This window comes from Phalangium opilio, unplaced genomic scaffold, assembly GCF_054372755.1.
Source record: "Phalangium opilio isolate 3A_F unplaced genomic scaffold, DU_Popi_V2 ptg000209l_1, whole genome shotgun sequence".
Taxonomy (NCBI): domain Eukaryota; kingdom Metazoa; phylum Arthropoda; class Arachnida; order Opiliones; family Phalangiidae; genus Phalangium; species Phalangium opilio.
The window spans coordinates 19,075,028-19,096,931 of NW_028324217.1; the positions used below are offsets into that span (position 1 = coordinate 19,075,028).

General features: G+C 30.7%; 1 protein-coding gene across 1 annotated transcript in view; it reads left to right on the top strand.

The window, feature by feature from the left end:
* Window positions 1-17,399: 17,399 nt before the first annotated feature.
* LOC149621076 (uncharacterized) overlaps window positions 17,400-21,904 on the top strand; it is a 30,818-nt gene continuing 26,313 nt past the window's right edge. Inside the window, exon 1 of the mRNA XM_089855890.1 lies at window positions 17,400-17,796. Coding sequence (XP_089712016.1) covers window positions 17,568-17,796 — 229 coding nt within the window. The 5' untranslated portion in view covers window positions 17,400-17,567. The remainder of the gene's footprint in view (window positions 17,797-21,904) is intronic.

A 21,904-nucleotide genomic window follows, 5' to 3' on the forward strand; every position in this document is an offset into this window, starting at 1 on the left:
TTGAAATAAATTGACGCCTTTTCCGAAATATAGTTGAAATAAATTGACACCTTTTCCAAAATATAGTTGAAATAAATTGACGCCTTTTCCAAAATATAGTTGAAATAAATTGACGCCTTTTCCAAAATATAGTTGAAATAAATTGACGCCTTTTCCAAAATATAGTTGAAATAAATTGACGCCTTTTCCAAAATATAGTTGAAATAATTTGACGCCTTTTCCAAAATATAGTTGAAATAAATTGACGCCTTTTCCAAAATATAGTTGAAATAAATTGACGCCTTTTCCAAAATATAGTTGAAATAAATTGAAGCCTTTTCCAAAATATAGTTGAAATAAATTGACGCCTTTTCCAAAATATAGTTGAAATAAATTGACGCCTTTTCCAAAATATAGTTGAAATAAATTGACGCCTTTTCCAAAATATAGTTGAAATAAATTGACGCCTTTTCCATAATATAGTTGAAATAAATTGACGCCTTTTCCAAAATATAGTTGAAATAAATTGACGCCTTTTCCAAAATATAGTTGAAATAAATTGACGCCTTTTCAAAATATAGTTGAAATAAATTGACGCCTTTTCCGAAATATAGTTGAAATAAATTGACGCCTTTTCCAAAATATAGTTGAAATAAATTGACGCCTTTTCCAAAATATAGTTGAAATAAATTGACGCCTTTTCCAAAATATAGTTGAAATAAATTGACGCCTTTTCCAAAATATAGTTGAAATAAATTGACGCCTTTTCCAAAATATAGTTGAAATAAATTGACGCCTTTTCCAAAATATAGTTGAAATAAATTGACGCCTTTTCCAAAATATAGTTGAAATAAATTGACGCCTTTTCCAAAATATAGTTGAAATAAATTGACGCCTTTTCCAAAATATAGTTGAAATAAATTGACGCCTTTTCCAAAATATAGTTGAAATAAATTGACGCCTTTTCCAAAATATAGTTGAAATAAATTGACGCCTTTTCCAAAATATAGTTGAAATAAATTGACGCCTTTTCCGAAATATAGTTGAAATAAATTGACACCTTTTCCAAAATATAGTTGAAATAAATTGACGCCTTTTCCAAAATATAGTTGAAATAAATTGACGCCTTTTCCAAAATATAGTTGAAATAAATTGACGCCTTTTCCAAAATATAGTTGAAATTAATTGACGCCTTTTCCATAATATAGTTGAAATAAATTGACGCCTTTTCCAAAATATAGTTGAAATAAATTGACGCCTTTTCCAAAATATAGTTGAAATAAATTGACGCCTTTTCAAAATATAGTTGAAATAAATTGACGCCTTTTCCGAAATATAGTTGAAATAAATTGACGCCTTTTCCAAAATATAGTTGAAATAAATTGACGCCTTTTCCAAAATATAGTTGAAATAAATTGACGCCTTTTCCAAAATATTGAATTAAATTGACGCCTTTTTCAAAATATAGTTGATATAAATTGACGCCTTTTCCAAAATATAGTTGAAATAAATTGACGCCTTTTCCAAAATATAGTTTAAATAAATTGACGCCTTTTCCAAAATATAGTTGAAATAAATTGACGCCTTTTCCAAAATATAGTTGAAATAAATTGACGCCTTTTCCAAAATATAGTTGAAATAAATTGACGCCTTTTCCGAAATATAGTTGAAATAAATTGACACCTTTTCCAAAATATAGTTGAAATAAATTGACGCCTTTTCCAAAATATAGTTGAAATAAATTGACGCCTTTTCCAAAATATAGTTGAAATAAATTGACGCCTTTTCCAAAATATAGTTGAAATAAATTGACGCCTTTTCCAAAATATAGTTGAAATAAATTGACGCCTTTTCCAAAATATTGAAATAAATTGACGCCTTTTTCAAAATATAGTTGATATAAATTGACGCCTTTTCCAAAATATAGTTGAAATAAATTGACGCCTTTTCCAAAATATAGTTTAAATAAATTGACGCCTTTTCCAAAATATAGTTGAAATAAATTGACGCCTTTTCCAAAATATAGTTGAAATAAATTGACGCCTTTTCCAAAATATAGTTGAAATAAATTGACGCCTTTTTCCGAAATATAGTTGAAATAAATTGACACCTTTTCCAAAATATAGTTGAAATAAATTGACGCCTTTTCCAAAATATAGTTGAAATAAATTGACGCCTTTTCCAAAATATAGTTGAAATAAATTGACGCCTTTTCCAAAATATAGTTGAAATAAATTGACGCCTTTTCCAAAATATAGTTGAAATAAATTGACGCCTTTTCCAAAATATTGAAATAAATTGACGCCTTTTTCAAAATATAGTTGATATAAATTGACGCCTTTTCCAAAATATAGTTGAAATAAATTGACGCCTTTTCCAAAATATAGTTTAAATAAATTGACGCCTTTTCCAAAATATAGTTGAAATAAATTGACGCCTTTTCCAAAATATAGTTGAAATAAATTGACGCCTTTTCCAAAATATAGTTGAAATAAATTGACGCCTTTTCCGAAATATAGTTGAAATAAATTGACACCTTTTCCAAAATATAGTTGAAATAAATTGACGCCTTTTCCAAAATATAGTTGAAATAAATTGACGCCTTTTCCAAAATATAGTTGAAATAAATTGACGCCTTTTCCAAAATATAGTTGAAATAAATTGACGCCTTTTCCAAAATATTGAAATAAATTGACGCCTTTTTCAAAATATAGTTGATATAAATTGACGCCTTTTCCAAAATATAGTTGAAATAAATTGACGCCTTTTCCAAAATATAGTTGAAATAAATTGACGCCTTTTCCAAAATATAGTTGAAATAAATTGACGCCTTTTCCAAAATATAGTTGAAATAAATTGACGCCTTTTCCGAAATATAGTTGAAATAAATTGACACCTTTTCCAAAATATAGTTGAAATAAATTGACGCCTTTTCCAAAATATAGTTGAAATAAATTGACGCCTTTTCCGAAATATAGTTGAAATAAATTGACACCTTTTCCAAAATATAGTTGAAATAAATTGACGCCTTTTCCAAAATATAGTTGAAATAAATTGACGCCTTTTCCAAAATATAGTTGAAATAAATTGACGCCTTTTCCATAATATAGTTGAAATAAATTGACGCCTTTTCCAAAATATAGTTGAAATAAATTGACGCCTTTTCCAAAATATAGTTGAAATAAATTGACGCCTTTTCAAAATATAGTTGAAATAAATTGACGCCTTTTCCGAAATATAGTTGAAATAAATTGACGCCTTTTCCAAAATATAGTTGAAATAAATTGACGCCTTTTCCAAAATATAGTTGAAATAAATTGACGCCTTTTCCAAAATATAGTTGAAATAAATTGACGCCTTTTCCAAAATATAGTTGAAATAAATTGACGCCTTTTCCAAAATATAGTTGAAATAAATTGACGCCTTTTCCAAAATATAGTTGAAATAAATTGACGCCTTTTCCAAAATATAGTTGAAATAAATTGACGCCTTTTCCAAAATATAGTTGAAATAAATTGACGCCTTTTCCAAAATATAGTTGAAATAAATTGACGCCTTTTCCAAAATATAGTTGAAATAAATTGACGCCTTTTCCGAAATATAGTTGAAATAAATTGACGCCTTTTCCGAAATATAGTTGAAATAAATTGACGCCTTTTCCAAAATATAGTTGAAATAAATTGACGCCTTTTCCAAAATATAGTTGAAATAAATTGACGCCTTTTCCAAAATATAGTTGAAATAAATTGACGCCTTTTCCAAAATATAGTTGAAATAAACTGACGCCTTTTCCAAAATATTGAAATAAATTGACGCCTTTTTCAAAATATAGTTGATATAAATTGACGCCTTTTCCAAAATATAGTTGAAATAAATTGACGCCTTTTCCAAAATATAGTTGAAATAAATTGACGCCTTTTCCAAAATATAGTTGAAATAAATTGACGCCTTTTCCAAAATATAGTTGAAATAAATTGACGCCTTTTCCAAAATATAGTTGAAATAAATTGACGCCTTTTCCGAAATATAGTTGAAATAAATTGACACCTTTTCCAAAATATAGTTGAAATAAATTGACGCCTTTTCCAAAATATAGTTGAAATAAATTGACGCCTTTTCCAAAATATAGTTGAAATAAATTGACGCCTTTTCCAAAATATAGTTGAAATAAATTGACGCCTTTTCCGAAATATAGTTGAAATAAATTGACGCCTTTTCCAAAATATAGTTGAAATAAATTGACGCCTTTTCCAAAATATAGTTGAAATAAATTGACGCCTTTTCCAAAATATAGTTGAAATAAATTGACGCCTTTTCCAAAATATAGTTGAAATAAATTGACGCCTTTTCCAAAATATAGTTGAAATAAATTGACGCCTTTTCCAAAATATAGTTGAAATAAATTGACGCCTTTTCCGAAATATAGTTGAAATAAATTGACACCTTTTCCAAAATATAGTTGAAATAAATTGACGCCTTTTCCAAAATATAGTTGAAATAAATTGACGCCTTTTCCAAAATATAGTTGAAATAAATTGACGCCTTTTCCAAAATATAGTTGAAATAAATTGACGCCTTTTCCAAAATATAGTTGAAATAAATTGACGCCTTTTCCAAAATATAGTTGAAATAAATTGACGCCTTTTCCAAAATATAGTTGAAATAAATTGACGCCTTTTCCAAAATATAGTTGAAATAAATTGACGCCTTTTCCAAAATATTGAAATAAATTGACGCCTTTTTCAAAATATAGTTGATATAAATTGACGCCTTTTCCAAAATATAGTTGAAATAAATTGACGCCTTTTCCAAAATATAGTTTAAATAAATTGACGCCTTTTCCAAAATATAGTTGAAATAAATTGACGCCTTTTCCAAAATATTGAAATAAATTGACGCCTTTTTCAAAATATAGTTGATATAAAATGACGCCTTTTCCAAAATATAGTTGAAATAAATTGACGCCTTTTCCAAAATATAGTTTAAATAAATTGACGCCTTTTCCAAAATATAGTTGAAATAAATTGACGCCTTTTCCAAAATATAGTTGAAATAAATTGACGCCTTTTCCAAAATATAGTTGAAATAAATTGACGCCTTTTCCGAAATATAGTTGAAATAAATTGACACCTTTTCCAAAATATAGTTGAAATAAATTGACGCCTTTTCCAAAATATAGTTGAAATAAATTGACGCCTTTTCCAAAATATAGTTGAAATAAATTGACGCCTTTTCCAAAATATAGTTGAAATAAATTGACGCCTTTTCCAAAATATAGTTGAAATAATTGACGCCTTTTCCAAAATATAGTTGAAATAAATTGACGCCTTTTCCAAAATATAGTTGAAATAAATTGACGCCTTTTCCGAAATATAGTTGAAATAAATTGACGCCTTTTCCAAAATATAGTTGAAATAAATTGACGCCTTTTCCAAAATATAGTTGAAATAAATTGACGCCTTTTCCGAAATATAGTTGAAATAAATTGACACCTTTTCCAAAATATAGTTGAAATAAATTGACGCCTTTTCCAAAATATAGTTGAAATAAATTGACGCCTTTTCCAAAATATAGTTGAAATAAATTGACGCCTTTTCCAAAATATAGTTGAAATAAATTGACGCCTTTCCAAAATATAGTTGAAATAATTTGACGCCTTTTCCAAAATATAGTTGAAATAAATTGACGCCTTTTCCAAAATATAGTTGAAATAAATTGACGCCTTTTCCAAAATATAGTTGAAATAAATTGACGCCTTTTCCAAAATATAGTTGAAATAAATTGACGCCTTTTCCAAAATATAGTTGAAATAAATTGACGCCTTTTCCAAAATATAGTTGAAATAAATTGACGCCTTTTCCAAAATATAGTTGAAATAAATTGACGCCTTTTCCAAAATATTGAAATAAATTGACGCCTTTTTCAAAATATAGTTGATATAAATTGACGCCTTTTCCAAAATATAGTTGAAATAAATTGACGCCTTTTCCAAAATATAGTTTAAATAAATTGACGCCTTTTCCAAAATATAGTTGAAATAAATTGACGCCTTTTCCAAAATATTGAAATAAATTGACGCCTTTTTCAAAATATAGTTGATATAAATTGACGCCTTTTCCAAAATATAGTTGAAATAAATTGACGCCTTTTCCAAAATATAGTTTAAATAAATTGACGCCTTTTCCAAAATATAGTTGAAATAAATTGACGCCTTTTCCAAAATATAGTTGAAATAAATTGACGCCTTTTCCAAAATATAGTTGAAATAAATTGACGCCTTTTCCGAAATATAGTTGAAATAAATTGACACCTTTTCCAAAATATAGTTGAAATAAATTGACGCCTTTTCCAAAATATAGTTGAAATAAATTGACGCCTTTTCCAAAATATAGTTGAAATAAATTGACGCCTTTTCCAAAATATAGTTGAAATAAATTGACGCCTTTTCCAAAATATAGTTGAAATAAATTGACGCCTTTTCCAAAATATAGTTGAAATAAATTGACGCCTTTTCCAAAATATAGTTGAAATAAATTGACGCCTTTTCCAAAATATAGTTGAAATAAATTGACGCCTTTTCCAAAATATAGTTGAAATAAATTGACGCCTTTTCCGAAATATAGTTGAAATAAATTGACGCCTTTTCCAAAATATAGTTGAAATAAATTGACGCCTTTTCCAAAATATAGTTTAAATAAATTGACGCCTTTCCAAAATATAGTTGAAATAATTTGACGCCTTTTCCAAAATATAGTTGAAATAAATTGACGCCTTTTCCAAAATATAGTTGAAATAAATAGACGCCTTTTCCAAAATATAGTTGAAATAAATTGAAGCCTTTTCCAAAATATAGTTGAAATAAATTGACGCCTTTTCCAAAATATAGTTGAAATAAATTGACGCCTTTTCCAAAATATAGTTGAAATAAATTGACGCCTTTTCCAAAATATAGTTGAAATAAATTGACGCCTTTTCCATAATATAGTTGAAATAAATTGACGCCTTTTCCAAAATATAGTTGAAATAAATTGACGCCTTTTCCAAAATATAGTTGAAATAAATTGACGCCTTTTCAAAATATAGTTGAAATAAATTGACGCCTTTTCCGAAATATAGTTGAAATAAATTGACGCCTTTTCCAAAATATAGTTGAAATAAATTGACGCCTTTTCCAAAATATAGTTGAAATAAATTGACGCCTTTTCCAAAATATAGTTGAAATAAATTGACGCCTTTTCCAAAATATAGTTGAAATAAATTGACGCCTTTTCCAAAATATAGTTGAAATAAATTGACGCCTTTTCCAAAATATAGTTGAAATAAATTGACGCCTTTTCCAAAATATAGTTGAAATAAATTGAAGCCTTTTCCAAAATATAGTTGAAATAAATTGACGCCTTTTCCAAAATATAGTTGAAATAAATTGACGCCTTTTCCAAAATATAGTTTAAATAAATTGACGCCTTTCCAAAATATAGTTGAAATAATTTGACGCCTTTTCCAAAATATAGTTGAAATAAATTGACGCCTTTTCCAAAATATAGTTGAAATAAATTGACGCCTTTTCCGAAATATAGTTGAAATAAATTGACGCCTTTTCCAAAATATAGTTGAAATAAATTGACGCCTTTTCCAAAATATAGTTTAAATAAATTGACGCCTTTCCAAAATATAGTTGAAATAATTTGACGCCTTTTCCAAAATATAGTTGAAATAAATTGACGCCTTTTCCAAAATATAGTTGAAATAAATAGACGCCTTTTCCAAAATATAGTTGAAATAAATTGAAGCCTTTTCCAAAATATAGTTGAAATAAATTGACGCCTTTTCCAAAATATAGTTGAAATAAATTGACGCCTTTTCCAAAATATAGTTGAAATAAATTGACGCCTTTTCCAAAATATAGTTGAAATAAATTGACGCCTTTTTCAAAATATAGTTGATATAAATTGACGCCTTTTCCAAAATATAGTTGAAATAAATTGACGCCTTTTCCAAAATATAGTTGAAATAAATTGACGCCTTTTCCAAAATATAGTTGAAATAAATTGACGCCTTTTCCAAAATATAGTTGAAATAAATTGACGCCTTTTCCAAAATATAGTTGAAATAAATTGACGCCTTTTCCAAAATATAGTTTAAATAAATTGACGCCTTTCCAAAATATAGTTGAAATAATTTGACGCCTTTTCCAAAATATAGTTGAAATAAATTGACGCCTTTTCCAAAATATAGTTGAAATAAATTGACGCCTTTTCCGAAATATAGTTGAAATAAATTGACGCCTTTTCCAAAATATAGTTGAAATAAATTGACGCCTTTTCCAAAATATAGTTGAAATAAATTGACGCCTTTTCCAAAATATAGTTGAAATAAATTGACGCCTTTTCCAAAATATAGTTGAAATAAATTGACGCCTTTTCCAAAATATAGTTGAAATAAATTGACGCCTTTTCCAAAATATAGTTGAAATAAATTGACGCCTTTTCCAAAATATAGTTGAAATAAATTGACGCCTTTTCCAAAATATAGTTTAAATAAATTGACGCCTTTCCAAAATATAGTTGAAATAATTTGACGCCTTTTCCAAAATATAGTTGAAATAAATTGACGCCTTTTCCAAAATATAGTTGAAATAAATTGACGCCTTTTCCGAAATATAGTTGAAATAAATTGACGCCTTTTCCAAAATATAGTTGAAATAAATTGACGCCTTTTCCAAAATATAGTTTAAATAAATTGACGCCTTTTCCAAAATATAGTTGAAATAAATTGACGCCTTTTCCAAAATATAGTTGAAATAAATTGACGCCTTTTCCGAAATATAGTTGAAATAAATTGACGCCTTTTCCAAAATATAGTTGAAATAAATTGACGCCTTTTCCAAAATATAGTTGAAATAAATTGACGCCTTTTCCAAAATATAGTTGAAATAAATTGACGCCTTTTCCAAAATATTGAAATAAATTGACGCCTTTTTCAAAATATAGTTGATATAAATTGACGCCTTTTCCAAAATATAGTTGAAATAAATTGAAGCCTTTTCCAAAATATAGTTTAAATAAATTGACGCCTTTTCCAAAATATAGTTGAAATAAATTGACGCCTTTTCCAAAATATAGTTGAAATAAATTGACGCCTTTTCCAAAATATAGTTGAAATAAATTGACGCCTTTTCCGAAATATAGTTGAAATAAATTGACACCTTTTCCAAAATATAGTTGAAATAAATTGACGCCTTTTCCAAAATATAGTTGAAATAAATTGACGCCTTTTCCAAAATATAGTTGAAATAAATTGACGCCTTTTCCAAAATATAGTTGAAATAAATTGACGCCTTTTCCAAAATATAGTTGAAATAAATTGACGCCTTTTCCAAAATATAGTTGAAATAAATTGACGCCTTTTCCAAAATATAGTTGAAATAAATTGACGCCTTTTCCGAAATATAGTTGAAATAAATTGACGCCTTTTCCAAAATATAGTTGAAATAAATTGACGCCTTTTCCAAAATATAGTTGAAATAAATTGACGCCTTTTCCAAATTATAGTTGAAATAAATTGACGCCTTTTCCAAAATATAGTTGAAATAAATTGACGCCTTTTCCAAAATATAGTTGAAATAAATTGACGCCTTTTCCAAAATATAGTTGAAATAAATTGACGCCTTTTCCAAAATATAGTTGAAATAAATTGACGCCTTTTCCGAAATATAGTTGAAATAAATTGACACCTTTTCCAAAATATAGTTGAAATAAATTGACGCCTTTTCCAAAATATAGTTGAAATAAATTGACGCCTTTTCCAAAATATAGTTGAAATAAATTGACGCCTTTTCCAAAATATAGTTGAAATAAATTGACGCCTTTTCCAAAATATAGTTGAAATAAATTGACGCCTTTTCCAAAATATAGTTGAAATAAATTGACGCCTTTTCCAAAATATAGTTGAAATAAATTGACGCCTTTTCAAAATATAGTTAAATAAATTGACGCCTTTTCCGAAATATAGTTGAAATAAATTGACGCCTTTTCCAAAATATAGTTGAAATAAATTGACGCCTTTTCCAAAATATAGTTGAAATAAATTGACGCCTTTTCCAAAATATAGTTGAAATAAATTGACGCCTTTTCCAAAATATAGTTGAAATAAATTGACGCCTTTTCCAAAATATAGTTGAAATAAATTGACGCCTTTTCCAAAATATAGTTGAAATAAATTGACGCCTTTTCCGAAATATAGTTGAAATAAATTGACGCCTTTTCCAAAATATAGTTGAAATAAATTGACGCCTTTTCCGAAATATAGTTGAAATAAATTGACGCCTTTTCCAAAATATAGTTGAAATAAATTGACGCCTTTTCCAAAATATAGTTGAAATAAATTGACGCCTTTTCCAAAATATAGTTGAAATAAATTGACGCCTTTTCCAAAATATAGTTGAAATAAATTGACGCCTTTTCCAAAATATAGTTGAAATAAATTGACGCCTTTTCCAAAATATAGTTGAAATAAATTGACGCCTTTTCCAAAATATAGTTGAAATAAATTGACGCCTTTTCCAAAATATAGTTGAAATAAATTGACGCCTTTTCCAAAATATAGTTGAAATAAATTGACGCCTTTTCCAAAATATAGTTGAAATAAATTGACGCCTTTTCCGAAATATAGTTGAAATAAATTGACGCCTTTTCCGAAATATAGTTGAAATAAATTGACGCCTTTTCCAAAATATAGTTGAAATAAATTGACGCCTTTTCCAAAATATAGTTGAAATAAATTGACGCCTTTTCCAAAATATAGTTGAAATAAATTGACGCCTTTTCCAAAATATAGTTGAAATAAACTGACGCCTTTTCCAAAATATTGAAATAAATTGACGCCTTTTTCAAAATATAGTTGAAATAAATTGACGCCTTTTCCAAAATATAGTTGAAATAAATTGACGCCTTTTCCAAAATATAGTTGAAATAAATTGACGCCTTTTCCAAAATATAGTTGAAATAAACTGACGCCTTTTCCAAAATATTGAAATAAATTGACGCCTTTTCCAAAATATAGTTGAAATAAATTGACGCCTTTTCCAAAATATAGTTGAAATAAATTGACGCCTTTTCCAAAATATAGTTGAAATAAATTGACGCCTTTTCCAAAATATAGTTGAAATAAATTGACGCCTTTTCCAAAATATAGTTGAAATAAATTGACGCCTTTTCCAAAATATAGTTGAAATAAATTGACGCCTTTTCCAAAATATAGTTGAAATAAATTGACGCCTTTTCCGAAATATAGTTGAAATAAATTGACACCTTTTCCAAAATATAGTTGAAATAAATTGACGCCTTTTCCAAAATATAGTTGAAATAAATTGACGCCTTTTCCAAAATATAGTTGAAATAAATTGACGCCTTTTCCAAAATATAGTTGAATTAAATTGACGCCTTTTCCGAAATATAGTTGAAATAAATTGACGCCTTTTCCAAAATATAGTTGAAATAAATTGACGCCTTTTCCAAAATATAGTTGAAATAAATTGACGCCTTTTCCAAAATATAGTTGAAATAAATTGACGCCTTTTCCAAAATATAGTTGAAATAAATTGACGCCTTTTCCAAAATATAGTTGAAATAAATTGACGCCTTTTCCAAAATATAGTTGAAATAAATTGACGCCTTTTCCAAAATATAGTTGAAATAAATTGACGCCTTTTCCAAAATATAGTTGAAATAAATTGACGCCTTTTCCAAAATATAGTTGAAATAAATTGACGCCTTTTCCAAAATATAGTTGAAATAAACTGACGCCTTTTCCAAAATATTGAAATAAATTGACGCCTTTTTCAAAATATAGTTGAAATAAATTGACGCCTTTTCCAAAATATAGTTGAAATAAATTGACGCCTTTTCCAAAATATAGTTGAAATAAATTGACGCCTTTTCCAAAATATAGTTGAAATAAACTGACGCCTTTTCCAAAATATTGAAATAAATTGACGCCTTTTCCAAAATATAGTTGAAATAAATTGACGCCTTTTCCAAAATATAGTTGAAATAAATTGACGCCTTTTCCAAAATATAGTTGAAATAAATTGACGCCTTTTCCAAAATATAGTTGAAATAAATTGACGCCTTTTCCAAAATATAGTTGAAATAAATTGACGCCTTTTCCAAAATATAGTTGAAATAAATTGACGCCTTTTCCAAAATATAGTTGAAATAAATTGACGCCTTTTCCGAAATATAGTTGAAATAAATTGACACCTTTTCCAAAATATAGTTGAAATAAATTGACGCCTTTTCCAAAATATAGTTGAAATAAATTGACGCCTTTTCCGAAATATAGTTGAAATAAATTGACGCCTTTTCCAAAATATAGTTGAAATAAATTGACGCCTTTTCCAAAATATAGTTGAAATAAATTGACGCCTTTTCCAAAATATAGTTGAAATAAATTGACGCCTTTTCCAAAATATAGTTGAAATAAATTGACGCCTTTTCCAAAATATAGTTGAAATAAATTGACGCCTTTTCCAAAATATAGTTGAAATAAATTGACGCCTTTTCCAAAATATAGTTGAAATAAATTGACGCCTTTTCCAAAATATAGTTGAAATAAATTGACGCCTTTTCCAAAATATAGTTGAAATAAATTGACGCCTTTTCCAAAATATAGTTGAAATAAATTGACGCCTTTTCCAAAATATAGTTGAAATAAATTGACGCCTTTTCCAAAATATAGTTGAAATAAATTGACGCCTTTTCCAAAATATAGTTGAAATAAATTGACGCCTTTTCCGAAATATAGTTGAAATAAATTGACGCCTTTTCCGAAATATAGTTGAAATAAATTGACGCCTTTTCCAAAATATAGTTGAAATAAATTGACGCCTTTTCCAAAATATAGTTGAAATAAATTGACGCCTTTTCCAAAATATAGTTGAAATAAATTGACGCCTTTTCCAAAATATAGTTGAAATAAACTGACGCCTTTTCCAAAATATTGAAATAAATTGACGCCTTTTTCAAAATATAGTTGATATAAATTGACGCCTTTTCCAAAATATAGTTGAAATAAATTGACGCCTTTTCCAAAATATAGTTGAAATAAATTGACGCCTTTTCCAAAATATAGTTGAAATAAATTGACGCCTTTTCCAAAATATAGTTGAAATAAATTGACGCCTTTTCCAAAATATAGTTGAAATAAATTGACGCCTTTTCCGAAATATAGTTGAAATAAATTGACACCTTTTCCAAAATATAGTTGAAATAAATTGACGCCTTTTCCAAAATATAGTTGAAATAAATTGACGCCTTTTCCAAAATATAGTTGAAATAAATTGACGCCTTTTCCAAAATATAGTTGAAATAAATTGACGCCTTTTCCGAAATATAGTTGAAATAAATTGACGCCTTTTCCAAAATATAGTTGAAATAAATTGACGCCTTTTCCAAAATATAGTTGAAATAAATTGACGCCTTTTCCAAAATATAGTTGAAATAAATTGACGCCTTTTCCAAAATATAGTTGAAATAAATTGACGCCTTTTCCAAAATATAGTTGAAATAAATTGACGCCTTTTCCAAAATATAGTTGAAATAAATTGACGCCTTTTCCGAAATATAGTTGAAATAAATTGACACCTTTTCCAAAATATAGTTGAAATAAATTGACGCCTTTTCCAAAATATAGTTGAAATAAATTGACGCCTTTTCCAAAATATAGTTGAAATAAATTGACGCCTTTTCCAAAATATAGTTGAAATAAATTGACGCCTTTTCCAAAATATAGTTGAAATAAATTGACGCCTTTTCCAAAATATAGTTGAAATAAATTGACGCCTTTTCCAAAATATAGTTGAAATAAATTGACGCCTTTTCCGAAATATAGTTGAAATAAATTGACACCTTTTCCAAAATATAGTTGAAATAAATTGACGCCTTTTCCAAAATATAGTTGAAATAAATTGACGCCTTTTCCAAAATATAGTTGAAATAAATTGACGCCTTTTCCAAAATATAGTTGAAATAAATTGACGCCTTTTCCGAAATATAGTTGAAATAAATTGACGCCTTTTCCAAAATATAGTTGAAATAAATTGACGCCTTTTCCAAAATATAGTTGAAATAAATTGACGCCTTTTCCAAAATATAGTTGAAATAAATTGACGCCTTTTCCAAAATATAGTTGAAATAAATTGACGCCTTTTCCAAAATATAGTTGAAATAAATTGACGCCTTTTCCAAAATATAGTTGAAATAAATTGACGCCTTTTCCGAAATATAGTTGAAATAAATTGACACCTTTTCCAAAATATAGTTGAAATAAATTGACGCCTTTTCCAAAATATAGTTGAAATAAATTGACGCCTTTTCCAAAATATAGTTGAAATAAATTGACGCCTTTTCCAAAATATAGTTGAAATAAATTGACGCCTTTTCCAAAATATAGTTGAAATAAATTGACGCCTTTTCCAAAATATAGTTGAAATAAATTGACGCCTTTTCCAAAATATAGTTGAAATAAATTGACGCCTTTTCCATAATATAGTTGAAATAAATTGACGCCTTTTCCAAAATATAGTTGAAATAAATTGACGCCTTTTCCAAAATATAGTTGAAATAAATTGACGCCTTTTTCAAAATATAGTTGAAATAAATTGACGCCTTTTCCAAAATAAAGTTGAAATAAATTGACGCCTTTTCCAAAATAAAGTTGAAATAAATTGTTGACATTTGCTAACTTCCTAATAATTTGCCGCCTTTTGCGAAATATTGTTGAAATAAATTGACGCCTTTTCCAAAATATTGATGTTGACAATTGGTTCTTTCTCAATAATTTGTCGCCTTTCCCAAAATATAGTTGCAAAAAAACTAGACTCCTTTTCTGAAATATTGACGTTGACATTTGCTAATTTCCATATTTTGACACCTTTTCTCTACGCCTTTCATTTCAATTTTTTTTTACAAAAAATCATTATTACCAAGGATTTGACACATTTTCCCAAAAATATTATTGAGTGAATTAAAAAAAATCCCGAATAATTTGACGGCTTTTTTTCAAAATTTACCGTTATCAATTATTGAATTCCCAAAAAATTCAACGATTTTCCCAAAACATTTCAGTTTTTCTCGCATTTATATTTCCCTCCTTTTATCAGAAATAATTGTTTCCGTAAGCTTAAAAAAATCCATAGCTATAAAACTCCGGCGCGAGTCCGGCAATTTTTCACAGACCTCCTCGGCTTATTTTGCAAGATTGAGTGCAGAATGCGTTAAGCGGATAGCGGCTTCAATGGCGGTAAGTGCATGGATTTTAAAATTTTCAAAAAATTTTTTGACCAACTTGCGGCGGCCAAATAATTTTTTAACTATTTTTTCGGACTCATCATGGTCCAATTAACTAGAAACCATTGTTAGTTGGGTGGGTCACGTAAAGTGCAATCCTACCATCGGTTCATCCTTTAATAATAGTTTATTGATTTTCAAAAAGAGTATCCATGTACAAGAAAAGCGCTTAATAAAAGTGGAAGCTTTTTCTCCCAAAGACCCGAAAAACATAAAAAACAGAACAGTGTGAGTAACTGTGAAAGAAAAACGTTCATATAAGCCTTGACTGGTAAGAATCTATATTGAACTGAGGGGAAAAGGCTGAATCTTTCTTTATGGCCATGTTTTTTTATTATCATTAAAATAATACGTATGTTATCTAAACAGGGAAACTCTACGAAGTATGATGGATTTTGTGAAGGATTGTCGTGTTGTGGTCGAACGTTTAAGCTGGTAAGTCATGAATAAATTTTAACTTGTATATCAATAAGGCGTGTTACGGATCCAAGCCTATCGAAACTATTATACCTTGAAAAGAAAATGATCTTTCTTGCTATTTCAAAAATAAAAAATACTAGCAGAATAAATAATTTATACGAAGCTGCTTGTATTCAAAAAATGGGTTTGAGGAATTTCCTAATCTTGAAGAAAGTTGCAGTGTCAATTGTCACAATCTTTTGAACTAGCTAAGCATGTTTTTCGAAGCTTTGATAGCGAAAGCTACAATGTATTGGGAAACCTTTCTTGTCATATGTTCGTTTTCTTCTGTTTGAAAAATAATTTTATTTTAGGGAAAATTTACAATTTCACAACAAAGTCTCTGCACAAAATTCCGAAATGAGTTTAGTAAATCTTCAAAGGGTGGCGATTAAAGAGGTATTTGAGAAATTATTGCAATATTGGCTGTTTAAGGCAAATATAAAATTAGGGAAACTTGGTTTTTAGGAAATGAAGACTGAGGAAGATTGTAATTATGATCACTTGAGTAAAGATGATCTTATCAAAGAAGTTAAAGCCAGGGATGATCGAGTCAGGAATCTGGAAGCCGAGGTATTTTTAACTAGTGTGAAATTAAGCACAGAAATATTGAGACACGTTTGGTATCGTAGCCCACTTTAAATGTACAGAATGAGTTGTCGAATCTTATGTCCCTTAAAGTAGAACCAATCTCTGTGGGTGGGTGAATAATTAGGTTTATTTGTGAAAATACCAATCAGGATTGGCTCTGATCCAAGGGGATTGGTAACACATCCCTCTTTAGCAACAAAGAATTCCAACAAGGACCTTTGTTCATTCTTGCTTGCCCCTTTAAAATACGTTCAGCCAATGAAAGTCCAAAGAATATTTACTGTTAAAATGAAATCTAATTTTGTTTAGCGTAATGTTTTAATTTCAAACATGGGAAAAGAGAGAGTGAAAACAACATTAACGATAAATAAACAAATAGAAGAAATTGAAAGACTCAATAGGGTCAATAAAGAGTTGGAAAATAGAATCAAAGATTTGATGGTATGGAACATTTTTCATTTTCATGGTCGATAGGAAGAGTTACTCGAAAGGTGAAGAGTTGATTGTTTTGAAAAATAGGAGAAAAGTGGAATACATCATTTAGCTAACGATGAGCTAGTGAAATCTGAACCCGTTGAAAATGATTCGGGAATTAATGGCCACGAGTTATCTCTTCCAATTGTGATGCACAGTGTCGAAGCTGTCAATGTCCAAGGCATGCTGGGTAGAGAAGATATTAGTGAAGAATCGCCTGATTCTGAGCCTCAATATGTTGCCGAGGTTGGCAATGCAAACAACGAAACTGAAATTATCCCAAAAAAGTCTAAAAATATTGGGTTTATAACGCGAATTACGAATGCGTGTGTCCCTAAATTGATATGCAGTGAGAATTCGCCACTTTGTGTCCCTTCGCCGAAGCTCGAGGTCGAAAACCAATTGAAAATGCCTCTCGGCACAACGACGGAAAGTGATTCGTCACGAGAACCTCTTGAGAACAATAATACAATTATCGTATCTTATCGTAAATCGCAAAGCATTTCGACAGAGGGAGAAACTGACGAAAGAACAACTCGATCAAAGGAATTTCGTGTTCCTGAATTGAATGTTGAAGTCCAAAACCATTTGGATCTTTCTCTTGGCACAAATGTCGAAAGCGATTCACTAGAATAAGCCGTAGAAAACGATCTCGATGATAAGCAATCCAGAATAACCTTGACAGGTGCGAAGAAAGCTGATGGACAAAATCGAAGTATGGTACTGTGTTTGCCGAAACTGAAGCGTGTTGATCCAATGAGTGTGCCAGAGTGTGTTCCTAAACCAAAACGTAGCCCAAATGAACTGTCAGAATTGACCTCCGTCTCTATGGAAATCAATTTACCCGAAGTTCCGATTGAAGTTGGAAATAATAGTTCGGTGTCCAACTCGGAGACATTTCAAGAAATCGCTCCAAAGAATTCCGAATCACGTTGTTCGGAAATTGGTAAGTCATTTTATACTTTAATAATCTGAGTGCCTAGAGTGGAGTTTCATATTCCTACCCCCAATGGGCGAAATATGCTAATCAATCATTTCCACCTTCTCGATGTATAGTCTAATGGCGTTTTCCACATAACTGCTCTGAGATCGCTCTCGATTTGCTCTAGACGACATGAAATGCGCTTCATTTCTTGAGCTGCTTTAACGATTTTCTTTTCCCGTCCTAATCGTCGATACAAATTTTGCGAGCTATCTATTCTGTACAGATCAGCACCGATGGGATCTTGGGTCCCCGGTCCATCGATCGGTAAATTGAAAACGGAAATCCGTGCAGATCAGTGCCCTTGAGCGCTAAGTTGAATACGCTATTGGCGGTACTGCTATCTAGGTGAAAAACTGAAAACACCTATTTAATACTCCTGTTAAAATCAGGAGGATCCCTATTCCAGGGTTCATACTGAACCCGTATAACCTGAGTTTGGGATTTGCTCAAAATTGGAAATAATCTCGGGGATTTCAAGTGGGTCTTCAAAAGTTTCCATCAAACCACATTGGGCTCATTGGCGTAACTACAGGGGAGCAGTGCACGCAACTGTGGGCGGGCCCATGTTTTTGGGAACTCTTTCGAAATTTTCCTTATAGACTGATTCTCCAATATTTCGCAAATCGTCCAATTAAGTCCTATAATTTCGCAAATCGTCCAATTAAGTCCTATAATTTCACAAATCGTCCAATTAAGTCCTATAATTTCGCAAATCGTCCAATTAAGTCCTATAATTTCGCAAATCGTCCAATTAAGTCCTATAATTTCGCAAATCGTCCAATTAAGTCCTTTATTTTTCAAAGCAATTATCTAGAATCCCAGCTGTATGACGTTTTAAATGCAGAATTAGTGATATCTCATTTGCTCAGATCCAAAAATCGCTTCGCTAGCTCAGGAATTTTTGTTCTTCAATTCTCACATAATTGAATTTATACGACTTTTTTGGGTTTTTATATGAAATGATAACAATTACTTTCCATTCTCAGCTGCACAGTCTGCACTCCAAAATAACACAATTGAATTTTTCCTCGGACCTTTCATTTAAATATCTAAGCCCACAGATTGAACTGAATTATAGCACGGACCTTTAAAATATGTTTAATTATAGAAAAGAGTTTTGAAAATCTGTTATCTCTGAAAACATCTCTTCCAACCTGAGCTTGATTTGGTCATTTTCACTCACTTCGGTCTCTCTTTGCTTACAGTTTCATTTAATTAATAGTCAGTTTTTCAAGTAAATCTAAATGTATGTCCGTGTGAGCCCTTCAGTATTTGTTTAGATCTAGGCGCGATGTAACGCTCATTAAAATAAAATTATCCCCACTCCAAATCTAATCATTTATGAGTCCTGTATAATCCTATAATTTGATAAATCTGATCGTATATAATGCTATAATTTTGCGAAGAGAATCCTATTTTTTGTATTAAAAACTCTCTAAAAGAGTTGAGGCCCTGCATTGCACTTTAGAGGAGTGAGATCTTAGTCGAGAGCGGCGACAAGGCGCGTTGCTATAAATTATGAAAGGGAAAAGTAGTAACGTTCGTGGTGCTTTCGTACTTTTTGAAAACTCGACACTCAAGAAAGGGCCCTAATTGTCGGGCTGCGGGCGGGCCCAACAAACGTCGTTACGCCACTGGTGGTGCTTAGTGCTAGTTAAGGACCGGGCACGATGAAATGGGCTCTGGTATATAAAGTTACGTTGTTGTACAGCTGGGAGAGCTGGGCGGTAAGATTCGCAATCGGGACCGACTGAAAAATCCCAATCGCGCTAAATAATTTTTGTTTTGCGTGAGATTTACCGGAACTAAGTTTCTGGTCTACGTTTTCTAAATACTAAATTTTGAAGCTTTTACTTGCTTCCCAAGGTTCATAGTTTTTACTTTCTAAATCAAAGTACTAAGGTTGTTTTCTAAGTTTTATTTTTGCTGGAGCAGAGCTCCTTGTTGTTTGAATTCCAAAAGTGTTGTGAGTTACAAAGGGGCCCGTAGGCCTTTTATACATACAGTCCATGAACTTATATACAAGAAAAACAAATTTATTTGCACGTGTGATATGGACTACGCTTCGAGAGGGAGACGTCTTTTGGGTTCTTGACCCTCCACACCTGAACGTCCCAATCCACCGAAATGTAAAGTTAGGGTCAGGCGTTCACGCCTCTTCTATAGATGATTTGGTTTTATTTTTAAAGGCGATTTGTTGCGGTTTTTTAACTCTTTTGAATTTTAGTTTCTATTTTTAACCCTTTAAGGTTATTTTTTGGGGAACTCTGACCTTTTTTTCAACAGTATACAACTCAAAATAGCCAGGAATGACCTATAAAAGTGTTTTGGATTTTTATCCGAAAATATCGTTCGACGAGCTCTACTTTCCATCTTTTCTCCTCTTTAATTCAGAATACGGTTGTCAACTGCCTTAAATGTACCGAGTTTTTTTTCTTTTATCTTAACCAATTATACAAAACAATTTCTTAGGTACAAGGTAAACATTTTAGGTTCCAACGCTAAATTGTTATTTCAACATTTCCCAAAAATTATTTCATGGGTTAAATGATTCGCCTGGGGTGTTAATATAAGAAAATGTTGAATAACACTACAGTCTTCTCGCCTACGCTTTTGTCAAAGAGGTTGTCCTTATCCGTAATTAATTTATTTAATGAACGAATTAAATTCCCGCTAAAACTAAGGACGTTTTCAAAAACGTTCAAATCAGTTAAAAAAATCCGAATGGACTTTTAACATTTTTCGAAAAACGAGTGAACTCTCTACCGATAAATTCAAATAGTGTTCAGCTTTTGGACCTTTCGCCTCGCAGCAAGAGAGTCCCGGGTTCGATCCCGGACTGTGGCACGGGGTGGAAAACCTGGGTACAAACCCTTCTGCATAGAGTTGTGAAAGTTCTCTCCCCTCTTTTTCCTGCGCGGTGTAACCCGGTTTCTCCTTTTCACCAAAACTTGCTGAGGTTAATGGTAATACTTAGTTTAGGGCGCTGTCGGTAAGCTGTGGCGTAGGAGCTAGCCACCACCTCTTTATGCATTGAAATCGTGACCCATTGAATGTTATGGACGCGCAATAAGGCTAGATTATTATGTATCAGAACCTTTAAAATGTCCTCAGAACCTTTAAAATGTCCTTAGAACCTTAAAAATGTCCTCTTTCACAAGGGTCTTCACTCCTTTCTTATCGCTGGTACCATAAGAAAATAATATATAGCTCTCTATAAGTATGAAACGTAGTACCTTTTCATACTACAGCATTTGTTTCCAAATTTGGCGCGCTTCCAATTTAAGACCCGTGGGAGAAGTTTTGCTACTACGAGTAAAGGGGGCGAAACCGCCACCTAAGGTGTCCGCGAAAAGCACGATGGGCCGGGGAATTTTGGCCACGCCCATAGAGACACAGACACTCCTTACCTCGTATGTGTAGGGGCTAGCCTTGGTCGTCGAAATCTCGCGCCATCTATTAATTTATTATGATAATTTTGACATGCACTGTAACGGCCATATCGCAAACGCGAAATGGCGTTACCCCTGGTAGGCCGTTGCTCCTCATAACGTTAAAATTAGCGAGCTTGGGGTGCCAGCGGAACGAGCATACGCTTGTAAAACTATCAGGGGGGTCTAAGAAAGTCCTATTGCACCCCGCAACTGTCCTCGTCGGAGTCCCGACAGAGACTTAACCCCTTGACCAAAAGTCAAGGGGGAAGGAACTCTTAGACCCGACTCGAGACCCTGTGTATATAAAAGGAGGGGCCGGGGACGAAGAGGCATCTTTATCTTTATCTTTTGGCTGCTCACCGAAGAGAGGAAGCTCTGCTTTTTACCTTGTATTTTATTTTGTACTTTTTATTTTAAACTTTAAACGATGACTGGGTGAGTGAGAATAAATTATTGTATTGAAACAGTGCTGTATTACTCTAGGGTAAGCCTACCAGTTTTGTAGGGCTTACAAACTGGCGCCCAACGTGGGGCTTTGAGATAATAGAGTAATACATGTACTTAGTTTAATTTTTCTCTAAGTTTAATTTGAAAGAGTGTTGAGGTCGCGAGCCGATTTAGTTGATTGAGAGTTA